This window comes from Balaenoptera physalus, assembly GCF_965194825.1.
Source record: "Balaenoptera physalus genome assembly, chromosome: 3".
NCBI lineage: Eukaryota > Metazoa > Chordata > Mammalia > Artiodactyla > Balaenopteridae > Balaenoptera > Balaenoptera physalus.
The window spans coordinates 50210340-50238167 of NC_138890.1; the positions used below are offsets into that span (position 1 = coordinate 50210340).

The following is a 27828-nucleotide window of genomic DNA, read 5'->3' on the forward strand; positions in this document are numbered from 1 at the left end:
GCCTGCTGCAGTGTCTTTCAGATGTCAGGTCCATATGCTACCTATTAAAGGAAAGCGTTGACTATGACTTAGGGTTAAAGTCCTGTGTGTGATCACCGTGCATTCCTCTGGCATGTCTCCAAGTCCAGGACAAAGTCTGGGACTAGGGAGGAAAAAGTTCCGCCCCACATGGGGCTCTGATGCCTCCTGCTGCAACCCCACCTTACAGTCTCAGCCCAGGCCAGCATGCCAGCCTTCTATTTGGCTGCTGGCTACATTTGCTGAATGGACACATGGAGGAAAGTGATGCTCGCAGAGTCCACTGTGCTGCAGGCAATGGATGTTTCCAGCTTCCACTTGTCCATTCAGTAGCGTTTTCTGAGTCCTGGATGGGTGCCGGGCCCATCCCCAGAGGGAGCCGTGCAACTCCCCTCAAGGGGCCCCCTGTGGCCAGAGCCCCAGGAATTCGGGGAAGGAGAGCTAAGTTTGAGTCCTGGTTCTGCAGTTGCCAGCTGTGTGACCGTGGGCCAGTTGGTGACCTTTCCATGCCTCAGTTTTCTTACCTTTAAAATGGGGACACAGAGCTGTCTTGAGAATTGGCTGAGATAATAAATATAAAAACACTTTGTTAATTGTAAATTGTCATCCTTGTCATCATTGAGGCAGGTCCAGGGTAGCAAGGGGCAGTGGCCACCTTGGGATTTTCCCAGCAAATCCAGGGAAGATGGTCTCTCTGCCCAGGTTCTACTCCGTCATTCCAGAGCCAGTCGTTCTCCCAGGCTACTTTGCCCTGCTGGGACCACCTCCCATTTTCCCAGACTCGTGTAGGGAACTCTGTCTGAGAACTTTCCTGGCCAAGGCTGTCCTTAAGGGGGCAGCATCTGGGCTTTTCCCCTTTCCCTGCTGCTCACCCATGTTTTCTCAATTCTCCAGGAAAGGATGCAGATGTCCCAGCAACCCCCGCTGACCCTGCACACCCCAGTGACAAGCCAGAGCCAGTCCCCAAACCTCCAGCAAGTGTAAGTTGCATTTGGAGTCATGGCTGAAAGTTGCCTGGATTTCAAGGTCCCATTGGCAGAACAGCAAGAGAGAGGTTTGGGGTCAGGAAACCTGGGTTCTGACTTGCTGGGTGATGTTGGCAAGTTGGCAAGTTGATCTCAATCTCTCTGGGGCCTCAGTTTATCCATTTTCAAATGAAGGTCGGAGTTAAATCTTACCAGGAAGACCGTGATATGTACAAGGAGTTCCTCCCATTTGCTAGGTTGCATAATGTTAAGCGTGTATCAGCTGCACAGTGCTCAGAAAGTAGGCAGATGTGACAGGGAACTCACCTTCTCAACAGGGGCTCAGAAACTGTCTTCTGCAGATTTGCCTTGAGAAGTTTTGCTTGGTATCCTAGGACTGTAAGGGACCCAGGTGGTCGTATCATTTATTTTTATTTTTAAATTTTTAAAAATATTTATTTATTTATTTATTTTTGGCTGCATCCGGTCTTAGTTGCAGCCCGTGGGCAAATCTTTTGTTGGGGTGCGCGGGCTTCTCTCTAGCTGTGACGCGTGGGCTCTGTAGGTGGCACACGCGTGCGCACGGGGGCTTAGTTGCCCTGCGTCATGTGGGATCTTAGTTCACCAACCAGGGATTGAACCCGCGTCCCCTGCATTGGAAGGCGGATTCTCAACCACTGGACCACCAGGGAAGTCCCAGTCGTATCAGTTAGAGTCTGCATCCCACAGATCAGATCCAGAGAGAGAAGAACATTTTGTGAGGTCATGCAGACAGCTGAGGAAATGTAGAGGTGAAAGGGAAACTTTCTAGGGTGGCGCCGAGATCCACAGCTGGGCCCTTGGTGGCCATGGGGCTCAGCAGAACCTGAGCCCGGAGGTCCTCCCATCCCTGCCCTTTCCTGGGATGAAGGAAGGCTGAATTAGCCTTTGTTCGACCAGGTTTAACAGCAATCCCAGAGCCAGTTGCTGGTCCAGAGGGACGATTGGCCCATCCTCTGGTGGCACAACGAGTACCTTCTACTTGGAGTGGCTGGGAGATGTGGGGGAGACTGGAGTCCTTGGCCTCCCTGGATTTGAGTGTGTCCTGAAAAAGTCTCTCCAAATTTGTGTTTGTCTTGTTGGGACTTATCCCATATCAGTCCACTCCCCTGGGATCTCAGGGGCTGGGTTGGCAAGGCAGGCACAGGACCACCATGGTTGTGGCCACACTAACTGTTGTCTGTGTTCTCCAGGTGACTAGTCAGAGACACCTAGGCCCAGGAGACAGCTCTGGTGCCATAGCAGGAATGTTGGATTTGCAGTCCTTGGAATGCAGTCCTACTTTTGCATTTATTAATGATATGCCTTCAGTTTCCTCATCTGCCCAATGGGGATATAACCTTCTGACCACTCCATGGGTTGCTTTGAGAAAAAATGGAGTTCATGAAAACATTTTAAAAGTGTAAAGCCATTAAGAAAGATACGATCCTAAAGTGCCAGCGGTTTAAAGTCAGCTAGTCCAGTATCCCTGTTTTACAGATGAGGAAACTGGCCACAGAGGGATGTGACCTTGAGTCACACAGTGGGTTGCGGACTGACTTGCTGGGATTCATTCCTGCTTCGTGGTCCGTGAGCTCACCCTGGGCCGGCTCCCCTCCTGCCCAGAGGACTTGGACGTGAGAAGGGGTTTCCTCCTTCCATTCTCTGACCCCACTGTACTCTCAGCCATGGGGCCCCAGAGGAGGGGCGAGGTGTTTTTCTCTCAGGCAGCCCCTGACCCCCTTTTTCTGCACAGAGCACCTCCTCTGAATTTGAGGTGGTCCCTGCCGAGGGGCATTCTTCACCAGAGAGCAGCGGCCACACCAGAAATACCATGGTGAGTGGACGGCAGGTCCCTGGGCATGTCCCCCGTCTCCTCTCTGTTTCAGTCACCTGGCCCCGCGTGAGAGGCACGGGACCCGCTTATATCTCCTGGGCACCCCGGAGTCACTAGGGATACGCTTAAGGGGCCAGCACCAGGGGGTGCTTCTCGCTCACATATGCAAATCCGTGGCTGGTGACTTCCCTGTGAGCCACACAAGCACCCGACCATTGTGAAAGCCCAGGCACATCGCCAGCCCCGCTGGCCTCCGCCAAGCGCCGGGCACCTCCGCAGGCTCTGACTCAGCCTTTGGGCCTGTGGGCTTGTAGCCTGGGTAGAGTAGAAAGGGTCAGAGAAACCCAGAGCAGCTTGAGGCGGGTGTGGCCCTTCTGTGCAGGCTCTTGGCTCCTCCCAGGCTCCCCTTTGGGGCATGCAGGTAGGAGGTTAAACCTTGCACTTACACACACACACACGCACGCACACACGCATGCACGCAGGCACGCGCACACACACACTCCCCTACAGTTCTGGGGTGTCCACCTGGCATCCTCATTCTCTACTTTACCCTACTTGCTGCCTTTATTCCAACTATGTTGTCCTGTTCTCTCTTAAAATGGCAGACTTATTGGGGAACCACTGAGAAAGGTGCGGAACGTTCTTCAAAAGTCTTCAAGTCCTGCCCTCTCCTCCTCCTTCCTCCTTCCTCACTTTGAGATTTTTTGATTGTTATACAGGCAATAAGTGGTGTAACCCTTCACTGATACCTTGGTCTCCACTGCCTCATTCTACCAAGGATTTGGGGCACAAATGTTTCTCTTTACATGTAAAGTGAATGGCTTTGGGAAGTGGTAACTGGGACGTGGAGGGAAGTGAGACAGGAAACTGCTGGTTTCCATTACAAACCTTGTAAAACAGTTTGACTTTTTAAGCTACAAATAGTTGATTAAAATGTTAAAATTTTTAGTTAAAAGCCAAACAATTAGTTGAAGTGCAATTAAATTAAAAATATTGAATTAACAAGGCCAAAAAAATGTTGCTCTTTAGTTCACTGATTGCATCTTGTGTCTGTCAGTCCCCAGTGCAATGTCCCCATCAAGTTGTCATGCAGCTTACACTAGCATGCCTTCAGTGATGAGGGGCTGCTCTGAGTATCAGAAATGTTCTGTGTTTTGTCCCCTGGGAACTTCTGTCCCCTTGTCCTGTTCTATCCCCAAGGGCTCTGAGAAGCTGGCCGAGGAGGCGAGACCCCCCTGCTCAGAAAGCATTTCACTCTATGACCCCGGACTTCATCTCGTTAATAGGTTCCTCCTTAGCCCCACCATGTGCCTAGTCTGTGCTGAGCAAAGACAAGACAGCCTCCCTGCTTTCTGGGAGCTTGTAGGCCAGTCGGAGAAGCCAGGGCGATGAAACAATTCACCAGCCTTCAGTAGAGCACCGTTCACCACCTCAGACCCTGTGTGGGAAGAGGCAGTGGGGGAATGAAGGCAGAATTGAAGAAGCAGCAGCATCTGATAGAATACGGTGCTAGGAGTATTATGGAGGCATTCGCTGGACGTCACGCTGTGGCTGTCAGGGCATTTCCGCTGCTGCAGAGTTCAGATGAGGGAAGTGGCCATAGATGGAGAGTCAGGAAGCCCGAGTTCCAGTCCTGGCTCTGCCACTGACTCACTGGGCAACTTTGAGCAACCTCCTTCCCCCCGAACCTTCGTTTCCAATCCCGAACCCTGAGGCTCCCTGTAGTTCTGGCGGCCTGTGACTGCCATAAATGGTAGGGGAGGCCTGCTAGAGCAGCTGAAACACGGGGGCGCTGGGAAGGCTGAACAGAGGGGACACCACAGGAATGAAGCCCGAAGAGGCGTGGGGCCTGACGGGTAGGGGCTCAGGCAGGGGAAGGGGGGGACTCGGACGCCGGGCAGGAGCTTGATGCAGTCAGCCGTCAGCTACCCCTGTGGATCCTTGGACGTGCTGTTGGCATAGCTAAGGCGCTGTCTTTGCCAAGAGTGTTCTAGACAGAGGAAACAGAGAGAAAGAGAGAGACAGGGAGTGATAGATTCTGAGATTGGACTGTATTGCCCACGGTTTGCTTCCTATCTCATCTCTCTGCTAGATCGGGATTCTTTGAACTATCTATGATTCCTAACGTGTTTTGAGTCTTGGGTCCTCTGAAAAGTTGGTGAATGCTTGGACCACTCCCCAGAAGACACACGTATAGACATAATAGACAGTTTTGATGTCTGCTGGTCAAGCCTTCCTGAGCTGAAGAAGCAGTACTGTGTATTGAGTGATACCCCTTTCCTGGGCTTGCTGCTTTCATGTATCATTTCACCTGCATAAGAACCCTGTGGGGTAGAAGGGAAGAAAAGGGATGTGTACATGTAATAGATGAGGATTCTGAGGCCCTGTGGACGAGTGATTTACCCACAGGCACTCAGCAAGGCCCAACGTGTGGGAAGAAGGTGGCTCCAGCACTCGTAAGCCAGCCAGTGGCCCGGGAATCCCGGGTCTTGCCCTGTGAGTCAGCCCCAGACAGGGAACCTGCATAACTGGAGAATGTCCCTGGGCTGAGCTGGGATCAGAGGGGGGAGCTGAGTCATGAGGAATGGGGAAGCAGGGGGAGAAAGGCTGGCGGCACCTACTCAGACTGTGGTGAAGAGCGGTCCGCGTCCCCTCCCCCCGCCAGGAGCTGGGCCCCCTGCCCCACGAGGACGGCAACCTGATGCTGCACCTGCAGCGCCTGGAGACCACCCTGAGCGTGTGCGCCGAGGAGCCTGACCACAGCCAGCTCTTCACGCACCTGGGCCGCATGGCCCTCGAGTTCAACCGGCTGGCTTCCAAGGTGCACAAGAACGAGCAGCGCACCTCCATCCTGCAGGTGAGGCCGGGCCCGGGGAGGGTGGCCTGGGGTCTGCCGTGTGGCTCCCCCTCTGCTTCCTCCTGCTCTTCTGGGGAGTCCAGGGTACCACGGGGACTTCCGAGGGTGAGGATGGGGACCCGACTTGGGCTTCTTGTTCAAGGCAGTGAGCAGGGTAAGGAAGTGGTGAGAAGGGACGAGGAAGGCGCAGGAAGCTGGGAAATAGTGGTGTGGGTGATGCAGATTTCATGGTTGGGGTTACTCTCGAGGCTGTGGATTGGTAGGTTGGCAGCAGCCTTGCCTTTGTTCTTCACATACAGGTGGGGAAAGGGAGGGGACAGAGGCCGGCCCCTTGTATGTTACTGCCCCTGCCCCCTGAGCCAGGACCATCATTATCCGCACTTCACAGGTGGGGCCACAGACCTTGAGAGGTCATTTTTTTTTTTTTGCCTAAGGTCCCCCAGTTAGTAGATGGTGCAGCTGGGATTTGAGCCTCGATCTGTCGTATTCCAGAGTCCATGCTCTGAACTCCCATCCCAACCTGCCTCCCCAGTGGAGGAGGCTTCCTTTTACAGCCCTTCCTGTGCTGTGGGAACGAAGCCAGATTTCCTTCCTAGGCCAGGCCAGGCCTTGGAACCATAGGGTCCTTGGTTCCAGGAGACTCTTTATTGCTCTCTGACCTTGGGCAAGTGACTTATCCTCCCGGTTCCTCACTGTCCCCATCAGTAACATGGGGCTGGAAATGCCTCCCTCGTGGAATTGCTCTGAGTATTAAATGAAGCCCCTTGTACAGTCTAGAACATAGTAAGCGCTCAAAAAGTGGTCACTGTTAAGATGTTATGGTGATGGCTCATCCATACTGGGCAGGGGATCTGAGCCTTGAGGGCTGCGGGTAGGGAGGGATTCACAGATGGTGAAACTGAGGCTCCGAGAAGACCTGCTCAGGACCTGAGTGTCTGTCACCTTAGTGACAGAGCTGTAACTCCAAGCCTTCCTGCCTCCTGGACCCTCCTCTGGGCCAGTCACTGCCCTGTTGTCTCACTCATGTCAGCAAACATTCGAGGGCCCAGTTGACGGATGGGGTGCTGGGGTGTCCACTGTGTGCAGCTTTGGGAAGGGCCTGGGTTGACAAGAGCAGGAGGGGCGTCCAAGCTGGAGACAGGTGTGAGGAGAGACGGGGGAGCAGAGGATTCCCACCCCCACCTTGGGTGAGGGGCCACACTGGGAGGCTGGAGGAGTGATTGGAGCCTGGAGGGCCAGCCCGAGGGAGACAGCCTTCCGGTGTCAGCAAGGCCCAGAGATGTCAAGTGTCAAGGCTAAGCACTGGGGAGGCAAACCTGGTGCGTTGCTTGTGGTGGGATCACTTTGAGTGTCAACTTTTCAGCTTTGTTGTTGTTGTTGTTGTTTTAAATTAATTAATTAATTAATTAATTTTTGGCTGCGATGGGTCTTCGTTGCTGCACGCGGGCTTTTCTCTGGTTGCAGAGAGCAGGGGTTACTCTTCGTTGCAGTGGTTTCTCTTGTTGCGGAGCACAGGCTCTAGGCGTGTGCGCGTGGGCTTCAGTAGTTGTGGTTCGTGGGCTCTAGAGCGCAGTCTCAGTAGTTGTGGCGCACGGGCTTAGTTGCTCCGCGGCATGTGGGATCTTCCCAGATCAGGGTTCGAACCCATGTGCCCTGCATTGGCAGGCGGATTCTTAACCACTGCGCCACCAGGGGAGTCCCAACTTTTCAGCTTTGAAATAAGGATTGATACTGGGCCTCATAAAAGGGGTCCTGCCAACCCTTGTTATTTAAAAAAAAATTTTTTTTATTGGCGTATAGTCGATTTACAATGTTGTGTTAGTTTTAGGTGTACAGCACGGTGATTCAGTTTTATATATAAATATATATACACATACACATATATTCTTTTTCAGATTTTCTTTTTTTTTTTTTTTTTTTGGGCTGTGCTGCACGGTGTGCGGGATCTTAGTTCTCTGACCAGGGATTGAACCCGTGCCCCCTGCAGTGGAAGCGTGGAGTCTTAACCACTGAACCACCAGGGAAGTGCCCCCACTGTTATTTTTTTATCAGGCTCTTGTTTGTTTCCTTCTTAGCTCTTATCATAGTTTGTAATAATTTTATTAATTGGTTTCTTTACTTTGTGTTTGGTTTTTTCCCCTTGTGTTCCCTGCTAGAATGTAGGCCTCACAAGAGGGGCAGGTACCTTGTCGGTCATATTCACCACTGCATCCCAGTGTCTGGCACTTCACAGGTGCTGAATGTACATTTGGTGAATGAACAAATGAATGAATGAACTAATGAACTCACACATGAGCTCTCTTAACTCCTTTGATGGAAGGTGATGACTTTTGTGACAACCTCTCTCCGTCTGCTTTGTGCCCAGGGCGTTTGCCTCTTGCCTAGAAGGAAAGCACATGAGGCCTTGTCCTGGCCTTCCCTTAGAAACCACAGCAGGATGTTCTGTTCCCTGGAGTCCCCACTCAGGGCTTTTGCATCCTGGGTACTTGCCCAGCCTGTGGGTGGTGGTAGATTAATCTGGTTCCTCCTCATTCATTCACTGATTAGTTTCTCGGTTCACTCAGCATTTCCAAGGCCGGGTATGGCATGAGGCCTCTGCTGGGCATTGCAGCTAGTCATAATGGTTTTCTGTTCCTCCATGTCTGACCACTCACCAGTTCCAGGCTGTGTTCTCCATTCAGCCTTCTCAAGTCTTTCCTGGGTTAGTCAGAAAGGGCTCGGTTTTGCTGTGGAAACAAACAACTCTGAAATCTCCCTGGATAACATCAAAGTTTTCCCTCATATTCTGTGTGGCAGGGGCTTGTTTCTGCTCCACAATCACATTGAGGCCCCAGCTGTCTTGTGCCCTTTGACAGCCATAGGGAAAAAGAGACCAGAGAATTGTGCATGAGCCAGCCCAGAAGTGACACTTGTCACTACCACTCACCTTCCATCGGCCAGAACTGGTCACATGGTCACAGCAAGTCTGGGAAATGGACACGGAAGGGAGCAGATAGAAGGTCTGGTGAATATCGCTCACCGTCTCTTCCCTCAGCCCAGCTCACAGCCTGCCACCTCCCTTCTCTAATCGTTCATCACAGGCGAAAGAGGCACCATTTAGGATCTGCCAGATGGAGTTTAATCCCCTTGGTGATTCCAAGAGCTGTACAACCTCATGCACATTATTTCACCTGCACTAGCCTACATTTTAAAACTTTTGGCCACACCGTGCAACTTGCGGGATCTTAGTTCCCTGACTGGGGATTGAACCTGGGGCCTCGGCAGTGGAAGCATCGAGTCCTAAGCACTGGACTGCTAGGGAATTCCCTGGCCTACATTTAAAATAGAGGTGAATTACGTAGCTTTGGGGAAGCTGTGAGGCTCCACCGAGGTGGTGAGTGGAAGAACACCTGGCCATTTACGGGTAATGGGTTAGGCGCTCACTAGGTATTTGTTGAGAGATTGAGTCACTTAGTACTGACCTGGGGCATCACCCTTACTAGTCAGAACCTCCCTTCCCGCCATCTGTGAGGCCCTGAGTCTGGCTGCCCATCTTCCATGCCCCCTCCACCTTGCAGCACTTCAAACATGTCCTCAAAGGTGATCAAGCGCCTGGCAGCTCACGAGGCACTTGCACTCTCCCGGTCTCGTTTGTCCTCATAGCAGCCCTATAAAGGAGGCAGGGGAGGAGCAGTTGTCCCACTTTGTAGGTGGGGGAACTAACTGTGTCTCAGAAGTGAGGGAATCCTGAGCCACACTGGGAATTGGTGAGGTCTTGACCCGATGCCCTGTCTTCTGACTTGCCGGCTGACAACCTTGCACCCCGACTGCCTTGAGTACTCTCCAGATCTCCTAAGCTCTAGGCCTACTACGACTCAGGTCCATTCAGCCAACCAGTCCTGCATTCCTTCAACAAAGTGTCGAGCTGAGCTGGGCCCTGGGCTGAGGATCCCGCAGTGGACAAGAGAGCGGCGAGGGGATCCCAGCCGTCTGGGAATTCATGGACTAGTGGGGTGGGGGGGACATTAATAAAGTAACGACACTGATGGTTCTTTAGCTCTAGTTGTCACAGGTACCAGGAAGGGTGAGAGCAGGGGACTGTGAGTGAGGATAATGGAGGTGACCTAACTCACCTGAGATGTGGGAGTCAGGGAGGACTTCTCAGAGGAGGTGACGTTTAGGCTAAGACTTGAAGCAGGAGTAGAAGTCAGCCAGGGGAAGGCTGGTGGGGAAGAGCATTCTAGGCTGTGGGAACAGCAGTGAAGGAGAAGGAGGGATGGTGCTCTCTGCCTTGGAGGAACAGAAGGCGCTGTGGCTGATTCCTGGTCCGGCGTCCTCATGGCTGGCTCCTGAGGGAGAGGATGCAGAGAGAAGCCTGGGTGGGCCTTGTGGCTTGGCTCCTGCTGTCCCAAGAGGGCTTGGGTGAGGCCATTGCAAAGGGGATACTGTGTCGGGACCTGGTGTGGCTATAGCGCCCCCGCCCCGCCCCCCAGCATCAACCTGCATTTGGGGTGCACCCCTTCCCTTACCTTGCCCCCATCTCCCTCTCTGCCCTGCAGACCCTGTGTGAGCAGCTTCGGAAGGAGAATGAGGCCCTGAAGGCCAAGCTGGACAAGGGCCTGGAACAGCGGGATCAGGCTGCTGAGAGGCTCCGGTAAGTCCAGGCTCCTCAGAGGAGGGGTAAGGAGTCAGATGGGCAGGAGGAGGGCGGTGGTGCATGGCACTGATTTCCGGGCTGAGCGCTCTGAGGCCTGTGCCCAGAGCCCTGCTTTGGATGTCAGGTCTCTTGGTCCTTCTCCTTGGGTGTTTCCTCTCTGGTCCTTTTAATACCTTGGGGAGTGTTTGTGTATAAAGTGCCTTGAGAGCTTCAGAAGAAGGTCTGTACAAAGTGCACTCCTTCCTTGGGAACTTACCCCCTCCGCCTGTTAACAGCAGCTAGCTGGCTGTTGGAGAGAGGGCTCTGGACTTTGCTGCCCCCTGCTGGTCACCATCCTGACCTGCTCTGTTTCCTGAGAACAGTCAGGGGTATGCTCACCTGGGCTACTACTGGGTCTCAGACTTAACTGTGCATCAGAATCACTGAGGGTCAGGAAAGGCATTGCAAGTTTACACTCCCACGCCTCTCTCCTGTGCTGAGATTCTGGTTCAGTGGGTCTGGGGTGAGACCTAGGCATCTGCATTTTCCAGTGGGCCTCTCTGATTACGATGTAGGTAGACCCAGGATCACACCTGAGAGGCACTGATCTTGACTGTCAGAGCTCAAAGGGCCCTTTGAGATCATGTGGGCCAAACCCCTCACCCTGCAGAGGGAAACTGAGGTCCAGGGAGAGGCCTGTGAGGTCCAGAGGGAGTCAGGTGTGACTACTGCTCCACTGTGCCGTTTTGAATCAGCATATATTTACTGACTTCTGGATGGCCAAGCAGTTGGAGTTTTATAGCCATAATGACTCCATCCATGGATCCAAAAACCCAGGCTGAAGGAAAGACCCATGATTAGAAGGCGAGGATGCAAGTCCCCACTCTGTGACCTTGGGAAAGCCATTTTACTTCTGTTTTCCTATTATCACATGGAAACCAGCTGGCAAATAGAATACAAAGAAATAGTTTCCATATTTCAGTCATACCTGAGTCCACATCACCATTTTTCTTGTGTCCTGTATCACCTACCTTATTATGTACTTAAGAATTTAATTTGCATCATGTTTTTGCTTAAGATTATTATAATGAAAACTTGCACTAGAGTAACTGGAAAACAGCCTGACCTGGAATAAATAGAAGATACCTCCAATAATAAACACAACAAAAATGGAAGGATGTTAATTAATTTTGGCGAATTGCCCGCTCAAGGCTCTGAGGCTGAAGGCTGCTCTTTCTCTGTTAACATGGGAGACTAGCAAGCACTAGAGAGGCACTCAGGACCTATCAGCACCAAACTGAGACTTTCCCCATGCTCCGCACAGGATGTCTGAGGATAATTGGAAAGGGTGGAATTTTCTCAGAGAGTGCGATCCAGGGTTCTTTAATGCAGTATGGATGTATCCTGAAGATCTCATGTATACAGATGTCTCACAGTTGGGGAAACCCTGTTGGTGAGCATCAGAAACTTCTAGGGAAGCCGAGCAAAGTGGCGTAAGGATGCCCTATGTGGTTACACCTGAGGGCAGGTCTCAGGGACTTGCCTTACTCCCCACGTCTCAGCTGCAACTCAGATGAGTAGCAGGTCTGAGGTCCCCAGGATCCTCGACCCAGGGCCAGCAATATGACCTCTCTCTTTGCCTCCAACCAGGGAGGAAAACCTGGAGCTCAGGAAGTTGTTGATGAGCAGCGGCAAAGATGGTGCCTCCAGATGGCCAGGCTCACCAAAGACGGAAGGCACGGGCAAGAAGGGGGCAGCCGCACAGCAGCAGGTATGTGGTCAGAAACTCCTTCCCCAGCACTGCAGTGGCTGGTGCCCAGCCTCCAGAGGCAGTGAGCCAGCCCCACTGCTGGAAGATTCTAGTTGTTAGGCAGCGTTTCCTTGGCTTGTCCTGAGAGTCCACTTCCCTGTAGCTTCCACTCCTCAGCCCTTATTCTGCCGCCAGCCACATGGAGCGTCCCATTCCCTGGGACACACGCTCAGCCTGCTGCCTGTGACTCTGGCCCCCTGGCTCCCACATGCCTTCTCTTCTCCAGGCTGAATACCTGCAGTGCCTTTGGTCATTTCTCATAAAGGTGGTGTCGTGTCATTTGTGCAGTCTGGGCATATCCCCTAAACACATTCCAGTTTGTCGAAGTCTTTCTTACAGGGTGGCTCCCAAAAATCAGTTTAATGTCTCAGATACCCCTAGTGGTATTAGGGTGTTAGGTTGAGAAAGCCCCTAAAGGGACTCTGTTAAGCTCCTAGCTGGGAGCCTCTGACATGCAGAGAACAGGGTGTGGGCTGATGCAGCAAGGCCTGCTAATGCCCCGGGCTGGCCCACCTGCCCCCTTCCCACCACAGCTCCCAGCGCTGGCTCACATCCAGTTCCCAGCTAGGAGCTGGCTGGCCCCTTGCCTGGTCTGTGCTGTGCTACAGAGCTGAGTCCCAACTTTTTACTGACATATTTTTCCTCTTTAATGGGGTTTAATGGCTGTACAGCAGGACTCAGTGTCTTTAACAAACCCCACACTTGTGTAATAGTAATAATTATCCTAATAACTTAATTCCTTATTACTATGTGGCAATGTAGAGTTTACCCGGGATTTGCAAACTCATTATGTGATTTGGACGTCCTCTCTACATGTCAGGGAGGCAGGGCTGGGACTGTTACTCCGTGAGACAGCTATGGCAGGAGGTTCGGAGAGGTCCTGTGACATCACATCATCTAGATTCCTGCATCCACCTGCTATTAGGCAGACGTGGGGTGTGAGAGGGCAACGTGCCAACGAATGGCCTTCTGAATCCCAGCCCATGAAGCCCCTCTCTTCTTCCATTTACCCCTCAAGTCAGAGCCTGCCTTGTCTGCCCTCTTGAGGAAGTGACTTGTGGACTCTCCTGATCTCCCCTGGGTTCTCGGAAGTGTGTGGGCAGGCCTCTTCACTTTTCCAAAGCCCTTAACCTCACTGACTTCTCGAAAGGCCAGATGCCCTTATTGCCCTGCCGGGGAGGGAGGTCCCGTAGGAGGCGTGCGTTCTGGGCAGTGGTGAAGCCTGTGCCCTGGAGTTGCATGTGGGTTGAATGCTGACTCTACCTCTGGTCAGTGCTGCCACCTTGGACAAGTTGCATAACCTGACCTCAGTTTCCTCCTCTGTGAAATGGAGATAATGACACCTACCTCAGAGGGTCATTGGAGGATTCAGTGATGTGACGCCTGTATAAGTAGGTTTAGCACTTGGCACATGGTAAACAGTGAACATTGGCTGTCACTCTTAATGGCAGATTTGGTGCCTCTCTTCTCTGTGGAGGTTAAGGATGCACCCAGGAGCACGGCACCCCCCTTCCTCCTTCCCCAGTAAGGGCAGGCCCATCTTTCACTTTTCCTAAAGGAGGTGAGACTGTCCCTGGAGGGCTCCCCCAGCCTTCTCCCTTTACTCCCGGGCTCTATGGTGTACTTACAGACCTCAGCCTGTAGGGGCGCTTGAGCCTCACAAGTTCACTCAGCACCGTCCCCCCCACCCCCCACCCCCCACCCCCAGCCACAGGGGAGTGTGGACGGGAATGGGAAGGCAAGGAACAGAGAGAATGTGGGCAACGACTCCAGGACAAATGCTGTCGGACCCACAGGATGTCAGAGGTTGGGGCCCATCCTGTTTGATCTCTTTGTACCGAGGCCCAGAAAGGGTGTGGGTCTTGGCCTATATCAAGCAGGGCCTTGGAGATAGAGCTGGTGTTCAATTTCTGAATTGCTAGCATCATGCGGCACGTGGGATCCTAGTTACCCGACCAGGGATTGAACCCGCACCCCCTGCAGTGGAAGCTCAGAGTCCTAACCACTGAACCGCCAGGGAATTCCCAACACTTCCTATGTATAAAAAAAATTTTTTTTTAACTTTTTATTTTTAGATAATTTTAGACTTACAGAAGAGTAGCAAAATAGTCCAGAGAGTGCCCCTCTCCCCATCACGTTAACATCTCACCTAACCGTGGTTCAGTGATCAAAACCAGGAAATGAACATTGGCACAATACTATTAACTAAACTACAGACTTTGTTCAGATTTCACCAGTTTTTCAGTCATGTCCTTTTTCTGTACCAGGATCGAATCCAGGATCCCACATTGCATTTGTCAATAGTTGTCCTGTCTCCTTGGTTTCCTCTGTCTGTGACAGCCCCTAGTGGTTCTTGTCTTTCATGAGCTTGAGGCTTTTGAGTTATACTGGCCAGTTATTTTGTAGAATGTCCCTCAACTTGGGTTTCTCTGATGTTTTCTTATGATTAGACTGATTTTATGGATTTGGACAAGAAGATCACTGGAGCGACATCTTGCATCATGTCAAGGGTACATGATATCAATGTGTCTATTTACATTCAATCTTGATCATTTGGCTAAAGGGGTGTCTGTCAGCTTTCTCCATAATAAAGGGACTAATTTTCCGTTTGTAGTTAATAAATATTTACTTTTGAGGAGACACTTTGAGACTGCAGATGTCCTGTTTCTCCTTATACTAATTTTAGTATCCACTGGTGGATCTCACCTGCAGTGATTATTACTATAGTCTTCTAATGGTGATTTTGTGCTTCCCTCATTCCTTCTCTATTTACTAATTGGAATTTTTCTTCTCCCCCATCTATTTATTTATTTATTCATTTATTTTTTTTCTATTAATAGGGACTCAAGGATATTTATTTTATTCTTTGGCTTATAATCCAGTACTATCGCAATTTGTTTTCTTGTTCAAATTGTTCCAGCTTTGGTCGTAGGAAGCTCTTTCAAGTTGTCTCCTATGCCCATTTGACGTGCCCTTCTTCTTCGTATTATTATTATGATTGAGCACTTCCTTACTTTCTGGCACCACAAGTCGCTCCATAATCACCTTATATTTTCCCTGCCCCAGGCCTGAAATTAACCATTTCTCCAAGGAGTCCTGTTTCTTTTTGTTAGAGAATGGTATTCAGAAACCAAGATCTGTGCTCATTGCTATTGGAGTGACACTGCTTTAGGCTCTCTCAGAGGTCAGAGCTAGGAAATACATGTACTAATCACACATGTACACAAATCTTTATTTGTGTATCTTTTAAAAAACATTTTAAAAATAAACATTTTATAAAATGTTAAAAAAAATGTGTAACTCTTGCCTTCCAGGCTGGAGCATTTTTGGCTGATGGGTGGGGGAGGAGGGGGCAGCTGGCAATGCCTTAGAGATAGAGCCTGAGCAGGAAAAGAAGTGGCCATGGAGGTGGGGTGGGGGGGAGGGAGAGGGAAGGGTCTGGGAGCCACAGGGTCAGGGAGGGGGAATAATGATCTCCATGGACTTCCCGAAGGGACTCAGTCATAGCTGGGACGAGTAGCAGTGTCCTGGTGGGTGGGAGGGTAGAGAGGCACGAGACGGAGGGCTGGGCCTCATGGGTGAGCAGCCTCAGAGGAGCACTGAGTAGGGAAGAGAATTGTTACTTGAGGCTCTGCTGAAGGCCCCTCTGTGTTTCTCCTCAGGCTGGTGTGACAGCAGGTAAAGTCCCAGAGGTGGGAGCCTTGGGTGCGGCTGAGAAGAAGGTGAGGATGCTGGAGCAGCAGCGCACGGAGGTAGGTGGCTGGAGGGAGTGGTGGTGGTCGGGGAAGACCCCTCCTCACTCCCGGGACCAGCAGGACAAAGACCCTCCCTGGCCCCCTGGCTCCGGCTAGGCCCAGGTCTCTGTGATGCGTTGCCATGGTGACTACTGAACCATCTGCCCATGGGTGAGAGATGCTGCTTTGCCCTGGCTCTTGTCTCCTGATCAGTTCCCCTGCCCACAGGAGTCACTCTGAGGAGGTGGCATTTGGGGTATGGCCTAAAATTGCTGCGGGGGGTAGTTTAGGAAGGCTCCCATGGTAGACCCTGGATGGTGGAGAGAGGTTGTGATAAGGGGCAAGGTTTAGCATCAGGAATGGGGAGTCTGGGGTTCATCTGTCACCACGCAGCTGGTTCAGGGAGGGACTGTCACAGAAGGAGAGATCCCATACCTGCTTGCAGCACTGCTTCTAATCAGTTGAGAGTCTCCAGAAGTTGAGGCTCTTTCCTTGTGTCTCGTGCATAGTCTTCCTCTGTCCCCCACCCCCGGTATGTCTGGACCAGAGGTGGGAGCCCCACCCTCTCTATTCTCTGAGCCCCTCCTCTCCACACAGCCCGGTCCTTGTCCCAGACCCTGGGCCTTTCTGCCCTCCCTGGTCCTCCAGCACATTTGAGAGTCAGGTTCTCTTGGTCTTTTGTTTATATGCATATTCATTTTAGTTTTCTTTTTGTATTGCTGTAAGGTTTTTGTTTTTGTTTTTCTGATTACAGAAGTTATATAATGCTCATTATAAAAAGATCGAGAATCTCACCTCCTGGAGATGACCACAGTTGATAACAGTTCATTGCATATTCTTCAATTTTGTCTATGTACTTACTAATGTATGATGTTTGTAAAAATGATATCATACATACCACATTGCAGATTGCTTTTTTTCTTTCTTTCCTTAAAATTAACTATATCTTTGAGGGTATTTATTTATATGTAAAACATACCCTATGTTTCTTTACTTCTGAGTACTTTTTATCATATTTTAATGTTTTTGAACTTGGGATGCCCTTTCCATTGTTAATTTAATGATGTTGGATTGTGTTTCTTCCTCAAATTGTCATTATATCAAGATTATGGCAAATAATTAGTATCATCTCAGAACGGAGGCAATGTATTAGGCACCTGAATTTCTGAAGGGCTGTGCAGTGCTCCATTTTCTGTTTATTCTATCATTTCCTTAACCTGTTTCTGATGCTCAGGTTGGCCTCTAGATTTTTTTGCAATATGAACATTGTTGAGCTGATCAACAGTACACATAGTTTTTACACACTTGTGCAAGTCCTTCTTTTGGTTACATTTTTCAGAGTGGAATTATTTGGTTAAAGAGAATGAGAATTTGAAATTTAAATACAAAGTCCCAAATTGCCCTCCACATGGGTGTGTGTTCCATAATTCTACAATAACAATTGTATGCTCTTTCTGTGTCTTGGTGTTAGTCTTGCCTTCCCGGCAAGGGTAAAATGTGGCGGTTGATAAAGGTGATTTGCTTTGAGGAACGTTTTTGAGAAGCGCAGGATCGAGGCAGTGTGTGTAGCTGCCGTCCGCGCACGCTGCACACGCCTGCGAAGCTGGTGTTGGAGGAGTTGGCTCTCTCTGGTCGTTCTCTGCTTATCTCCTGCCCACCCCAATCTCTCCCCCGCAGCTGCTGGAAGTGAACAAGCAATGGGACCAGCATTTCCGGTCCATGAAGCAGCAGTATGAGCAGAAGGTACTGTGGGGGTGATGGGAACTCAAGGCTGGAGCCCTGCTTCACAGCTGGGCTCTCCGGGCATCCCCAGCATCCTGCATGCTGCTTCCCTCGCAGCAGCCTTGAACTTTGGATGTTCACCCCCGGCCCTCACACTCCCTTTCTCTGCCTCTGAACTCAGATCACTGAGCTGCGCCAGAAGCTGGCGGACCTGCAGAAGCAGGTGACGGACCTGGAGGCCGAGAGGGAGCAGAAGCAGCGTGACTTTGACCGCAAGCTCCTCCTGGCCAAGTCCAAGATAGAAATGGAGGAGGCAAGTGTGACGGTTGGTCCCACAGCTTCAGCTCCGGGGCGCCAGCCCTCTCCTCCCCACAGTCTGGAGCTAGGGGAGTGAACAAGCAGGGGTGGGACTCAGGAGACGCGGGTTCCATCTCTGACTCCAGTACTCAAGGGCTGTGTGGCCGGAGGCAAAAGCAGTTTCCTTGCCCGTGCCTCAGTTTCCCATCTGAAAATCGAGAGTGGATTAGTTATTCTTTTCATTTTTTTCTTGTTTTTATACCGAAGAGCTTTTGGTTCAGTTAAAATCTTATGATCTAGGGAACTGCACAGGGAAGCACAGAATGTAAAAGAGATTCCGCAGGCCTGCCCTAGTACACTTGATGGGCTAGGTGCTGCTGAATGTGTACAGCGGTGATGGCTGTTTGTGGGCGAGGGGCTCCAGCATTAGACAGAGCTTCCTTCAGTCCTTCCTCTGCTCAGTGTTCAACAGATCATGCCCTGGGCACCGTGCTGGGCACACAGACTCAGCAGTGAACAGTCAACCCCGCCCTCGGGGGAAGAGACGCGGGACATCTAATTACAGAAGCAAATGAGTAGACCTGTGTTAAGTACGACACAGGAGAAGTTACAGGGATCAGGGCGAGAGCATAAAGGGGGCCTGGATTCATTCTGGGGGGGGCCGGGAACAGGTCCCCTGAAGAAGTAGCATCTGATCTGTCATGTGTGTGACTGACACAGGCCAAGGCCCTTCAGGATCCTGGAGCAGCTTAAAGAGGAAAGGCCATTTGACCCCCAGGCTCTCTGGAGATTTTATTTCTGTCACCATGCCTTCTCCTGGGTACGGGCTGCTTTTGCCTGACTTAGAAATGGCCATTTCCAGCAGAGTTCCTTCCCATCAGTATGCGACACCCAGGAGCCTTCTCCTAACGGTCAACCTGCCTTGGCGACCGCCCCGTACCTTGGAGATGTGTGTTAGGGAGGTCACTGCCTGTCTTTTCTGGTGAGTGCACAGTCACAGCTTGGGACTGTCAGCCAGACCCTGGCTCACGTTAGTGGGTGGGATAAGTTCCTGGCATCTGACACTCTTCCCTGTCAGCTGGGGAAAAGGCAGGATGTTTCAAGACAGAAGCATGGCCCTGTGGTTAGGGACACATGGCCACAGAGGCCGTGCTGACCCGGGAGCCTCTTAAGCCGGGAGTCCGCAACAACTCCCACAAGATCCAACCAAGGCTGCCTTCGGCCATCTTTGGCTGAAAGCAGCAGTTTGTAGGATATTGACATGTTCACACAGTACACATACAGTGAGAGTTTCCCTGGACCGTCTCCTCTCACCACCCCCACCCCCCAATTCCAGGCCCTTCCCAGTGGTAACCACGGTTACCATTTTGGTATATCTTTCCAGGCCTCTTATCACAAATAAACACACAGAAATAGACAGGTTAATATGGGTGTGCCTGGTCTTTCCTCTGCACTGTGCTGCCCTCTTCTATTTTAAACACTCCCTTTGACTTTCAAGGGGACAGAGAGCACCAGAATTAGGAGACCTGGGTTCTAGTCTAGCCCCAGCTCACAGCGTGGCCTTGGGTAAGTCACCTCCCCTCTCTGGATAGTCATTTCCTGTCGTGTAAAGGGGCTAGGACTTGATGCTCTCTGAGGGCCATTCCAGATGTGGCTCTTTGCGATGAAGAACCTGGATTGTTCCATAGTAGGTATGGAAGCAGTGCTTCCACCTTGAAGCCTTCCCTGGTTTCTTTTCAGCTGTAGTATTCTTTCTTTTAACCTCACAGTAGTACTTTGTTTCTCCGTGGAGGAACCCTTTCTGCCTTATGCCGCATTTATTTCTATGAGGGTCTTATCTCCTCTGGGCTCAGAGACTGTAAGAGCTGAAAGGTCCTTTGGAGACTTTCAGTGGCTTATCACTTTCTGTGCATCATAGAAGACCCCTGTGCGAATCTGGTGAAAACTGTGGCTTTTCTCTCTAGAAGGTTGCACAGTCAAAATTGTGTGCTCGGTTTGGGGGCTCACAGACCTCCTGAAGCCCACCTGTGACTCCTGTTACGAACCCCTTACCCATGGCAGATAGGAGAGCTTAGACCAGAGAGGGCTGGGTCAGTGCCCAAGGGCTCAGCTCACTGTTGGAGGAGCTGGTGGCAGAACCCGGGGCCTTTCATTCACCTGAGCCACCCCTTCCTTGAGGACAGGACCATGTAGACATTACCGCTGTCACCCGGGTGCCTCGCCTGGGGTCTTGTGCACGAGCATCGTGGGGCAGCAGAGTGAGAGCGAGAGGGGAGGCATGGCCGTGTGCAGGGCGGGGCGGGCAGTCAGGGAGTCTAGGCCTCCTGGAGAGGCTCCCTGCTTACCAGTCCTGTGTTCCCTGCAGACCGACAAGGAGCAGCTGACAGCAGAGGCCAAGGAGCTGCGCCAGAAGGTCAAATACCTGCAGGATCAGCTGAGCCCGCTCACCCGGCAGCGGGAGTACCAGGAGAAGGAGATTCAGCGGCTCAACAAGGTGGGCGCCTCGGCTGTGGTCCGTTGGGCGGGCAGGGCTTCCCTGAGCCAGCCGCGGTGCCCGCCCTGTGGCCGGTGCCTCAGACCCTCAGCTCAGGAGGGGCGACTCCTGGGTCAGGGCGGAGGCGCTGAGGCTCTCGGTGCTGCCCCGTGATTTCCGCCACCTCTGCCTTCCCCTCCCCGCACGCTGAGTGCCAGGCTGGGACGACCGCATGCTTGCTCCCCTGTGGCCCTTGGACGTGCTGTTTGCTCACACAGTGCCACCCCCTCATCGTTCAGGTTTAGCTTTAACACTGCTTCCTCAGTGAGGCCTTCCCAACCCAAGTCTCCTTTGAGCTCCCTATTCTGTGTGTCTAAAGTACCGGCAGCTTCTTTCACACCCCTTCTGGCATCTTCTTGTCATTACTTATCGATGACCTGTCTTCCCATCTGACTGTGGGGGGTGTGCGTCTTCACCAGGGTACGTATCCCCCAGCACCTGGCGCCAAGCCCGTCCGTGTTCAGGAAAAACTCACTGAAGGGAGTGGATGATCACTGGCCTGAGGTTCCTGCCCTCGAGTAGGGGGATCCAGGGAGATGGGGCTCGGGGTCGGGGTGGGAGAGCCCAGGTAAAGCGGGAGCCCTTTGCTCTGAGCCACGGTGAGAGGCGGTGGGCCGGGCTGTTTCTGGTCCCAGGTTATAACCCCTGCCTGCCTTCCAGTGCAGGGGCTAAAGGAACAAGCTGACAGGAGGGGCTTTGAAAGGAAACTTTCTCCTAAGGCTCAGCTTTTCCTGCTGTGGAGCCTGTGCTCAGCGTTTCCTCCTGTCCTGTCTGTCTGCCTGCCTTTCCCTTCTGCCTGCTCTCCTGCTCACAGCGGGCTCTGCTGTGAGTTTGCATTCACTAGGCCCCGGGGGTGACCCTTTCTGTTTGGTTTTGGTGTTTGGTAAGCGCTGATGATGCTGAGTGTGGGGCCCTGGGACCTGTTCTCTGGGAAAAGAACGATCTGTCCTGAGCTGTGGGAATTGGGGGTCTAAATCCAGGCAGAATGTCGTGCCTGCTGCTGGTTGTAGGGATGACTCAGACAGGGTCGCTGCCCTCCAGGTTTCTGTGGCGTAGCTGGGGACAGACACCGGTGGGGATGATTAACGCGAGGCTCTCCCTGTCCCTGGGCCTCAGCCTGCTCATCTGAAAAATGGGGCAGACGGAGGAGGAGGGTGAAGTGCAGCCGTAGCCGCCCCTTGAGCATCCTGAATTTACTCTTGGCTCAGCAGTTTCCTCATGTTTCTGGGGGAGTCTTGGAGACCAAGTGGGGCCCAAGTCCAAGTTGGGGAAGGTTTCCTTTATCTCCCCAGGTCCAGGGAGGCACTGTGAGCAGTACTGACGCATGGCCAGCAGAGGCCCTGCTGTCTAGGAGCTAAAGTCCAGGTGGTGATGGGGGTGTCCAGTCTCGAGAGGTGTTCCAGCGTTCTCACGCAACACGTTAACAGGGTTGAAGGAGAAAACCAGTTAATGGCAAACTTTTAAGAGAATGTGAGCACACTGTTTATGTAAGGAAAGGTATCTTGTGGACATGGTAAAACAGGGGGTGCTTTTTAAATTTTCAAAATGCTATTTGGTGATGTGTCAGCCCATTTTCAGGGTTGGAAAGGTAAAATATTAATTAAGTCAAAATTAAAATCCAGGCTAATCTAATACAGAAGAGCTGGGGATGGAGAGGTTGGTTTGGTGGGAATGGGTTATGGAAGCTGAAGAATCACAGGGCACGCAGTTGTCGAGGAGGCTGAAATTTCTTCCCCCAAAGGACTTAGTATTCTTTCTAGGTCTGGGTGCTAAGAATTGAGCCACTCATCCTCAGGGAAGGAGATTTCTCCCTTCTACATAAAGACCACAGGTTAGGCTGCTGGTTAAGAGCACACGCTGGCTTTGAGTCCCTGCTTTGCCACTTACTAGCTGTGTGACTTTGGACAAATCACTTCAGGTCTCTGAACCTCAGTTTTCACATCCATAAAATGGGGATGATGGTCACAATCTTTTCTTCATAGGACTGTGGCAAGGATTCAGTGAAATGATGTGTATAGTGTTCATAAATAAGATAGCACTTATTAAATAGTGGTGGTTATTATTATTATTATTGTTATCAGGAAAGGGGCCTTTCAGTGGGGCCTCACCCTTCCAATGAGGCCTGACTTCCAGGGGCTTTCTGCTGATGGGCCCGTCTCCTCTGTTCCTCATTCCAGGCCCTGGAGGAAGCACTGAGTATCCAGGCCTCCCCATCATCTCCAGCAACAGCATTCGGCAGCCCGGAAGGAGCTGGAGGCCTGCTAAGGAAACAGGAGCTGGTCACGCAGAATGAACTGCTGAAACAGCAGGTGAGGCTAGGGGGAAGAGGTCAGGTAGGAGGTGCCCAGTGGGAGCTGGAGCATTCCTGAGGGCCCAGGATGGGCCTTGAACAATGTGGAAGCTGTAATCTGTAGTCCACTTTCTGGCCATTGGCCAGGACCCCTGTCTGGATATAGGTTTATCCTCACCACCAGTGTATCCCTATCTAGGTCATTCCTCTACCACCATCATGGCTTAAACATTTCTGTGCCCCAGCTGTGCTATTATTTACCTAATGTTTTGAAAACAAATTTTAAAATAAATTCAATAAATATATTTAAAAGGGAACTTTAGATTTCTACTATAAATGGGAAAACCTGTTTATTATTTGCCATAAATAGAAAGTAACTGTAAGCAATAAATACAGTAAAAGGTAAAATAGTGTTGTTGAACTCTAGCTAGACACTGTCGCCTGATGAAGACTCTGAGCTTGAGTCATCTCTCCCTTTATTTAAGGGAAGTTAAGTACTAGAAACCTGTTAAAGACACAGTAGCATAAAATGCAGACTTTCTTCTTGAGGGACACAGAGAATTGAAAGGAAGTTGAAAAGGTTTTGGTTCTCTCACATGTTTCTGTGCTGTTTGGTGCCATGCTTTCGATCCTTCTAAATCATTTTGAGCCTGGTCGGCTTCTCACTGATCTGCAGTAAGGTTGTGAAACTTCAGAGGCAGAGACAGGGCCCCACCCCGTCCTTTCCTTGCCAGTGCACCCCAGAGCCTTGGGAGAGTTTGTAGGCCCTCTGCTCTCGGAGCCAGGAGACTGGAACTCCAGTCCTCCACTCATATTCTTTTTCTGTGACCTCCACCTCTCTGTGGGCCTCAGCAGAAGGAAAGCATGGGACTGGTTGATGGCTGTCAACCTGTTGTTTTCTTTTTTGGCATGGATCCTTTTTTCAAATAAAGCCTATGTTGAAGCCCAGAATACAAGATAGACAGACCCAGAGCTATCTGTTTGAATTTGCGGGTGGGGGGCCAGAGGTACACGTGTTCCCCTCCCCACGGGGATTTTTGAGATGCGGTGAAACCAGTTTTGATGTCTGACTCCCATCAGGAGGCCCGGGGTTCTAGGCCCGAGCAGGTCTGAGCCTCCACTCAGAACTGCCCCTCCTGCCTCATCCCTTTCTCACCACCTCCCCACCCCTTCCCACCCCTTCAGGTGAAGATTTTTGAGGAGGACTTCCAGAGGGAGCGCAGCGACCGTGAGCGCATGAATGAGGAGAAGGAAGAGCTGAAGAAGCAGGTGGAGAAACTGCAAGCCCAGGTCACCCTGTCACATGCCCAGGTGAGAAGAGCTGGACCAAGGAGGGGGCAGCTGGCTGTCCTCATGGGGAGGGGGCAGGGATTGGAGGGTCCCTGGTGAGACTGGATGTCAGGACACTCACTGATGCTCCTTTCAGCTCTGCTGCCACATTTCTGTGGCCCTCAGAAAGGCCCTTCCCTTCTCTGACCTCTAGCTCTGATTGTCCACAATCAGTTTTCATGCCTTAAAAGAGCAAAGTTAGGAGTTAGCTCTGAGCCATCCACTCTCTCCCACATTGTAACTAAAAGGTGTTAATGCGAAAGCACAGAAGCAGTGAGACTCACGCAACCCTCCTGACCTGTGTTCAGACCACCCCCAGTGATGGGTGAGCAGGCCTTACCTGCAGCCTGCAGCCTGGGCTGTGCTGTGTCTCATGGGGCCCTTTCCCAGGGCTGGGCCAGGCAGGACAGCCCAGAGCGGTGCCTCATGCATTGGCTGGTCAACCCTGCGGTCGGTTAGGCCCTGAATCCAGGCCTGCCCAGGAAGCACCCAGCCTAACAGTCTTCTCTCCTTCCCTCCTTCTCTCAGCTAAAAGCCTTCAAAGATGAGGAAAGGGCGAAAGATGCCCTGAGACAGCAGAAGAGGAAAGCAAAGGTGAGGAGGCTTGAGGGAGGAAGCAGCACTTACTGCATTTTACCTCCTTCAGGTGCTGCAGTCACTGGGCGGGGGCATCGTTTGCTCAGGTGCCCAGCTAACTAATGAGGTAATGTGGGTGGAGCATTCATAACAGTACTTGGTACAGCATACGTGCTCAGGACACACTAACCGTTATCATAGATGATATTCTGTGCCCGTGTACCAGTTTTTCATGCCCATATGCCACTCCTGTGTGCATGTGCCAGCCTTCCGTGGCCACGTGCCAGTCTTCAGAGAACTGAGATTCTAAGTGGAGAACGGGAGATGGGCTGGGTGTCACTGGGACGGCCCATGCAGCCTGTCACAGGCCAGAGCCAGATGTCAGCCTTTCTTGCAGACCTCGGCAGACCGCTACCACGTGGAGCCCCACCCGGAGCATCTCTTCGGGGCCTACCCCTACGCCTACCCGCCCATGCCCCCCGTTGTGCCGCACCGTGGCTTTGAGGACTGGTCCCAGGTCCGCTACCCGCCTCCTCCCACGGCCATGGAGCACCCACCCCCGCTTCCCAACTCGCGCCTCTTCCACCTGGTGAGTCTGTGCCCCTCTTTCACTCCAGGACACACACACAGGCCACCCAGACACATTCCAGAGGGCAAGGTCAAGTGAGGGAGTCAGAAGCTGCATCCTTGGCCCCTTCTGAACAGCACTGTGGTGTGCAGCCTGCTGTCTCAGGGGCAGGACCTTCCAGCCCAGGGCTGCTCAGGGTCACTGGTGTAGGACAGAAAAGGCCAAGTAAGGGAGTGGGCCCAGAAGGAGGGCTTTCTCCCGCCCACCAGGCCAGGGGTACTGGAGTTTGGGTTTGACCTTCTTTATAACCTCCACATGGAACCAGGTACCAGATCCTCACCATGCATTCTCTCCCTTTGCTTTTCTTTCTCTTTTCCCTTTTCAGTTTCCTTTCCTTTTCTCTTTTCTTCCATTTTTTTGGCTGCTTTTTTCTTCCCTTGCTTATCATTCTGTCTCCAAAGAGCTGCTGTCACCTGTCCCATCCTCTCCAGTGCCTCTGCCACAGCCCCCTCAGGCACCCCTGCTCTCACCTGGTGACAGCTGCCTTCCATCCAGGTTTTCTCCTATGACCATTCCTTACATGCATCTTTAAACACTGGAGTGTACTGTGGGGCTTAAGAGATTAGCTCCAGGATTATAGAGACCTGGACTCAAATCAAAGCTTGGCCACTTGCCTAACTGGACGACCTTCAACAAGTTGCTTAACCCATCTGAGCCTCAGTTTGCGAACCTGTAAAATGGGGGTGGCAACCTGGGTAGTTGTAAGGATTCAGTTATACTCGATTAATATGAACTTAGTACTATTCCGGCACGGTAGCTGCTACTGTAATTTTCGAGTGTGGTTATTGATTACTAAGCACCAGTGTTGTTGCAGCCAGAATACACCTGGCGGCTGCCCTGTGGAGGGATACGCAGTCAGAGCTCCCAAGTGATGGGCTCACCCACGGCCAGGCCTACGGAACCAGGTGAGCACGGTCCCCTGGTAATGGGCCTTGTCTTCCATGGGGGGAGATAACTTCTTATCTGACAGGATCACCCCCGTCTGGGGACGACGACGTTGCTACCTTCTGATCTCGGTGGAGGAGGAGGCCCAGCTTTCTGAAATAGTGTTGAGAAGAAAGGGATGGTGACTGCATCATGAGGGGGTTGAAACCATTCCTTCCTTCATTACAGTTTAGGGTCTAAATGCTGTGTGCTGTACGAGGTTCTGGGTAAGCTCGGATATGGTCCCAGCCCTCTGACCTTACTGTCTAGTGAGGGGGGCAGAAATGAATAGCTAAAATCACACCAATGGGCATACAACTGCACTCAAGTGCCCTGAAGGAAGAAGAGCAGGTTTCTATGAGAGCAGACAGCAGAGGGACCTGACCCAGCCTGGGGGCCATGGTGTTTGAGTTGAGACCCTCAGAATGAGTGGCATTAATGCGGTAAAGAAACAGAAGGCACGGGTGTTCTTGCAGAGAAAGGACAAATGCAAAGGCCTTGGTGGGAGGGGATGAAGAACTGTGGCCAACTTGAGGATTGAGAGAAGGCCGGCGTGGCTGGAGCCAGGAACAAGGTGGGGAAGGGGGGATGGGCAAGGCGAGGTCAGGGAGGTTGGCGGGTCCTGGCCGAGAGGGCCTTGCAGGCCACGGCAGGAGGGCTGGTCTTTATCCTAAGGATGATGTGCAGTCCTTGGACATTTTAAAATCAGAGTGGCATGGGAATTCCCTGGCGGTCCAGTGGTTAGGACTCTGTGCTTCCACTGCAGGGAGCCCAGGTTCGATCCCTGGTCGGAGAACTAAGATCCCACAAGCCCTGCCGTGCGGCCAAAAAAATAAATAAATAGAAAATAAAATAAAATCAGAGCAGCATGAGAGATTAGATTTGCATTTTGTAAAGCTCCCTTTGGCCACGGTGTCCTCCATAAACAGCTGGGGACTGGAGGTCCGTTCGCTAGTCACAAGAGCACCCTGGGCCCTTGGTCACTCCCTCACTTTCTGCGAGGCTCTCATGGGGCAGAAGGCACTGCCTTGCCTGTGGGGCTTCTGGGAGCAGAATTGCAACTAAGGGGAGCAATAGGGAGGCCAAGTCCATCTCAGCACGAAGAGGAGTTTTCTAAGGGTCACAGCTGTGCCAGGAGGTCGAGTGCCCCTCTGCAGAAGGAGTGGGAGCAGAGACTACAGGGTGACTTAGAGGAGTGTGGTTTGGAGGATCTCGTGGTTGGAAGGAGGAGGTATTGGGCTGGTCATTTTCTGATGTTTCCCTGCGGAGCCCTAGAGGTTCTGTGGAGCCCCTCGGAGCCTGCTTTGATGAGGGCAGAGGGTGGCCAAGTGGGCAGGACTGTCCCCTCCCCCAGAACTACTCCATTTCTGGGATCTGAAACCAGACTGACTAGGCGCCAGCACCTCCTAGACCTGGGACTTTGAGCGAGTTTTTACAAACCTCTCTGTGTCCCAGTTCCCTCCCCCCCATAAAGGGATAATAATCTGTCTGCTTCATAGGGCTGGGCAAGGACTGAATGACAAATATACCTAAGGCACTTAGCCCAGGGCCTGGCACTTGGTAATACCCAACAACCCTAACTGGTTTTTTCCACTCTTACTATATTGGTTTCCATAGGACTTTGAAACCTACTGTAGCACCTCATCTTCAAATCCTCAAAATTTTTGTTTATTTA

General features: G+C 51.8%; 1 protein-coding gene across 8 annotated transcripts in view; it reads left to right on the forward strand.

The window, feature by feature from the left end:
• The window catches only part of TNIP1 (TNFAIP3 interacting protein 1), a 51907-nt gene that overhangs the window by 23311 nt on the left and 768 nt on the right, over positions 1 to 27828 (forward strand). For 4 of the 8 annotated variants that reach the window (XM_082455627.1, XM_082455633.1, XM_082455626.1 and 1 more), the window contains 14 exons: positions 913 to 998; positions 2758 to 2838; positions 5504 to 5695; positions 10234 to 10328; positions 11961 to 12081; positions 15783 to 15872; positions 17532 to 17597; positions 17758 to 17901; positions 20239 to 20367; positions 22584 to 22715; positions 23882 to 24007; positions 24554 to 24619; positions 24999 to 25190; positions 26044 to 26134. In XM_082455627.1, coding sequence (XP_082311753.1) covers positions 913 to 998; positions 2758 to 2838; positions 5504 to 5695; positions 10234 to 10328; positions 11961 to 12081; positions 15783 to 15872; positions 17532 to 17597; positions 17758 to 17901; positions 20239 to 20367; positions 22584 to 22715; positions 23882 to 24007; positions 24554 to 24619; positions 24999 to 25190; positions 26044 to 26134 — 1611 coding nt within the window. The remainder of the gene's footprint in view (positions 1 to 912; positions 999 to 2757; positions 2839 to 5503; positions 5696 to 10233; positions 10329 to 11960; positions 12082 to 15782; positions 15873 to 17531; positions 17598 to 17757; positions 17902 to 20238; positions 20368 to 22583; positions 22716 to 23881; positions 24008 to 24553; positions 24620 to 24998; positions 25191 to 26043; positions 26135 to 27828) is intronic. The other 4 variants (XM_082455628.1, XM_082455629.1, XM_082455630.1 and 1 more) reach the window with 4 other exon arrangements.